The following is a 3844-nucleotide window of genomic DNA, read 5'->3' as shown; positions in this document are numbered from 1 at the left end:
GGACCCCTCAGTCAGGCCCTCCAGGGTGCGTGGCGAGGCCGCACGCCCAGTGGTGGCCCCGGTGGGCGGACAGGCTTGGGGAAGGCGTAGCCGTTTGTGAGCTATGTGGGCGATTGTGCCTCCTGTGAATCCTTCGAATACGTGAGCTTGGCGACGTCTGTCTTCATGGACCACTTTTTCCACCCCTTGTGGATTCTGGACACTTCTTGGCGTGAAACTTCTGTGGCCAGCACGTATATGATGGGGTCAGCCACGCTGTTCACCGTGGCCAGGCTCAGGAACACCACAGAGACTGTGTACAGCTTGATTTCGAAGGCGCACACAGCACCCGTGTCTCCCTTGTAGTAGGAGAAGGCTATGGCCTTGACCAGGAGCACCAGGTGGTAGGGAGTGAAGCACAGCAGGAAGATGGCCACGACCGCAACGGCCAGGCGCTTCACCTTGGCCTTCTGCGCGGCGCTCAGGCCGGCACTCAGCTTGATGCTCCTGAAGATGCGCTCGTTGGTGAAGGCGATGACGGACAGAGGGACAGCGAAGCCCACGGCAAAGCGCGTGTAATAGTACCCGGCGATCTCGCGGTCCATCGGCAGCGTCTCAAAGCAGGTTTCCTTCTCCTGCATCTGGAACACCGGGTAGTGGATGAGCCCCACGAGAACGAAGACAGATGCGGAGACGAGGATAGCGGTCTTCTGGTGGCGGCGGCCTCGCGTCTCCAGCGCGTACACCACTGCCAGGAAGCGGTCGCAGGAGATGCAGCACAGGAAGAGGATGCTGATGTAGAGGTTGCAGAAAAAGACGTAGGCGGTCACCTTGCAGGCCCACGGGCCCAGGAGCCAGCGGTGCCCGTTCTGGATGTAGACGACCCAGAGCGGCAGGGTGCTGGTGTAGAGCAGCTCGCACAACGCCAGGCAGAAGAGGTAGACGGCTAGCACGTGGCCCTGGCGCGCCTGCAGCAGCGTCAGCCAGGCCGTCAGGCAGTTGGCTGGCAGGCCCAGCATGCACACGGTGCTGTACACAGCCACCAGGAACACCCTGCTGTCGTTGAAGGGCACCGTGCAGTTCTGGGGAGATACGCCAGTCGACAGGGCCCCTGGCAGAGGGCTGGCCACTGGCGTGGCGTTTCCTGTGGGGCAGAGACAGCGTGAGGGCGGGTGTCGCTGGGAACCACCTGAATGAGATGTGATGGCGCAAGAAGGAGCAAGAAGGCTCTTGTCAGCTGCGGACTGGACGTGCCAGGGTTAAAGTTTTCCAGATGGTTTCCTAAAGGGATCCTAAATCACCCATCCCCCAGCCAATGGCCTCGAGGATACAAGGCTGGCAATACCGCATCCTTGTCACTAACAGTCATTTTCCAAAGTGCTGTTTGTGGGCTTGAAGAGAGTTTATTCTCTATTCGCCTTCTGTTATGAGTTGAATTGTGTCCCCCGCAACCCCCCCCCAAAAAGATATGTGGAGTCCTAACCCCCAGGACCTCAAAATGTGACTGGATTTGGAGATGTGGTCTTTACAGAAGTGACCAAGTCAAAATGAGATCTTTAGGGTGGGTCCTAATCCAGTATGAATGTGTCCTTATAAAAAGGGGACGTTTAAACCCAGCGACACGCATGAACGAAAGCCGATGTGAGGACAGGTAGAGGAGCCGAGGAGAGAGGCCTCCGAAGAATGCAGCCTGCCCACACCTCCATCTCGGACTTCCAGCCTCCAGGGCTACAACAGAAGAAATGTCTGTGATTTAAGTCATCTGATCTGGGCTTCCCTGGTGGTGCAGTGGTTAAGAATCCGCCTGCCAACGCAGGGGACACGGGTTCGACCCCTGGTCCGGGAAGATCCCACGTGCCATGGAGCAACTAAGCCTGTGCGCTACAACTACTGAGCCTGTGCTCTAGAGCCCACGGGCCACAACTACTGCAGCCCACGTGCCACAACTACTGAAGCCTGCGTGCCTAGAGCCTGTACTCCACAACAAGAGAAGCCACCACAATGAGAAGCCCGCGCATCGCAACAAAGACCCAACGCAGCCAAAAAATAAAGTAAAAAAATAAATCACCTGGTCTGTGGTCCTTTGTTACAGCAGCCCTAGCAAACAATACATCTTTTGGATTTATTGAGTTTAAATAGTTTTTAGTCTATTTCCCCCTTTATTGGTTTGGAGATTATTAAGCCATTTTTAATCTTTTCGAGAGTACCCTGGATGTTTTAATGTGCATATTTAGTAGTGTCTAAAGTTAGTCAAAACCTTCACCTCCTGCGTGGGCACAAACCCTGGGACGCTGTTGCTCTAATGGCCCCACGTTTGGCTGATGTGCAATTCTGGTCCCAGTTATGTTAGTCGTGTGGGTTCTTTGCCTGTTTAACCCCGTAGGTCAGATGTTGTTATTATTACTGTTCCTGCCGTGGTTGTTGTTGTGTTCACACTGTCCCTCCCTGTTCACAGGTGCCCATGTGTCGGCCAGACTTCTGCCCGCTCCGTGTCCTCCATCTGCCGCATTTCCGAGGTCATTCCCTCCTTTCCCTGAAGACGGCCCTCGCAAGCCCTGTGGATGAGAGCCTGCCCCAGCTTTGGTTCATCTGAAATGCAGTTTTACCCCAATTCTGGAGGACGGTTCCCCCAGGGGTCTGATTTAGCTCAGGCCCCGCTGCAGCCCGTCTTCTGGCTTCTGAAGCTGCAATGGCGGCCGCCTGCTGTCTAGTTGCCGTGACCTCGGACCCCTGAATCTGAGACTCTGTACACCCCAGTGCTCCGGATGCCCCTCTGTTTGCCTCCTGGGGCTCTGGTCAGGCATGTGCTGGAACTCTTGCCCCATCCTCACCTCGCTCTGCACCCTCCCCCCTCCCCGATCCTGCAGGATCATCTGTCTGTCCAGGCAACCTACTGACATTGAACTTGAGTTTGTGAGCTCTCGCGGGCCTCTCACTGTTGTGGCCTCTCCCGTTGCGGGGCACAGGCTCCGGACGCGCAGGCTCAGTGGCCATGGCTCATGGGCCTAGCAGCTCCGCGGCATGTGGGATCTTCCCGGACCGGGGCACGAACCTGTGTCCCCTGCATTGGCAGGTGTACTCTCAACCACTGCACCACCAGGGAAGCCCTGTGAGCTCTTTGTATCTGTGTCTAATTGGTGGTTTTTTGTTTTTTTTTACTCATTCACTCCGTTAAAATTCAGGGATCATGTCTTTCATTTCTAGACTCTTTCGAGTCTCTTGTTCTCTGCTTATGTTTTTCCTTCCATCTCTGATCTCCTCACATTCACCCAACGTACTGATGTCACTGACAGCACCTGCAGTCTTGGAGGCAGGACCCCCGCCACGACACAGTGCCTGCACACACTCGCACAGGCCGGCTCCTGCGCATGTCTTGTGGCAGTTGTGAGCTCACGCCTGATGGGACGTTATCCGTGGGCGTTTCCTGAGTGGGAGGGGCTGTCCTCCGAGGGGTTGTTGGCTCAGGTGGCTGGAGGGCAGGAGTCCTTGGATTTACTCCAGGGCTGGTTTCCATCCAGGCCTCATAGCGGGACTGAACTTTGGGGTCCCTATGCAGGTGTCCCAATTCAGAGCCCACGCCCCTCCCCACGTGGGAGCCAGGGCTCACCTGCTGTCCCCTCAAGAAACAAGCGATAAGGAATCAGTCCATAAATATGAAATGAGCCCTGAAACCTTAGGCCTGTCAGCGTCCCTCTGTCGATTCTAAGCGTCAGTTACATGGGACAGCCGCCACCGTCAGCCATCATATGAAGCCCAGCTCAGAGCGAGCTCGGCGTCGCACAACCCCGGGCTCCCCACAGTCCACGGCCGCTGCCCAACTCCCGACTTCCCTCCACCCCCGCGGGCTCAGGCAAAGCTTTCACCA

The 3844-nt window shown here is 56.3% G+C and overlaps 1 protein-coding gene across 1 annotated transcript in view; it reads right to left on the bottom strand.

The window, feature by feature from the left end:
- Positions 1-11: 11 nt before the first annotated feature.
- GPR132 (G protein-coupled receptor 132) overlaps positions 12-3844 on the bottom strand; it is an 11068-nt gene continuing 7235 nt past the window's right edge. Inside the window, 1 exon segment of the mRNA XM_007455652.1 lies at positions 12-1123. Within this exon segment, the coding sequence (XP_007455714.1) occupies positions 12-1123 (1112 nt within the window).

Source organism: Lipotes vexillifer, unplaced genomic scaffold (assembly GCF_000442215.2).
Source record: "Lipotes vexillifer unplaced genomic scaffold, Lipotes_vexillifer_v1.1 scaffold584, whole genome shotgun sequence".
In the NCBI taxonomy this organism is placed as follows: Eukaryota; Metazoa; Chordata; class Mammalia; order Artiodactyla; family Lipotidae; genus Lipotes; species Lipotes vexillifer.
Note: the sequence above shows the minus strand (reverse complement) of the source record. Positions and strands in the feature narration are given on the sequence as shown.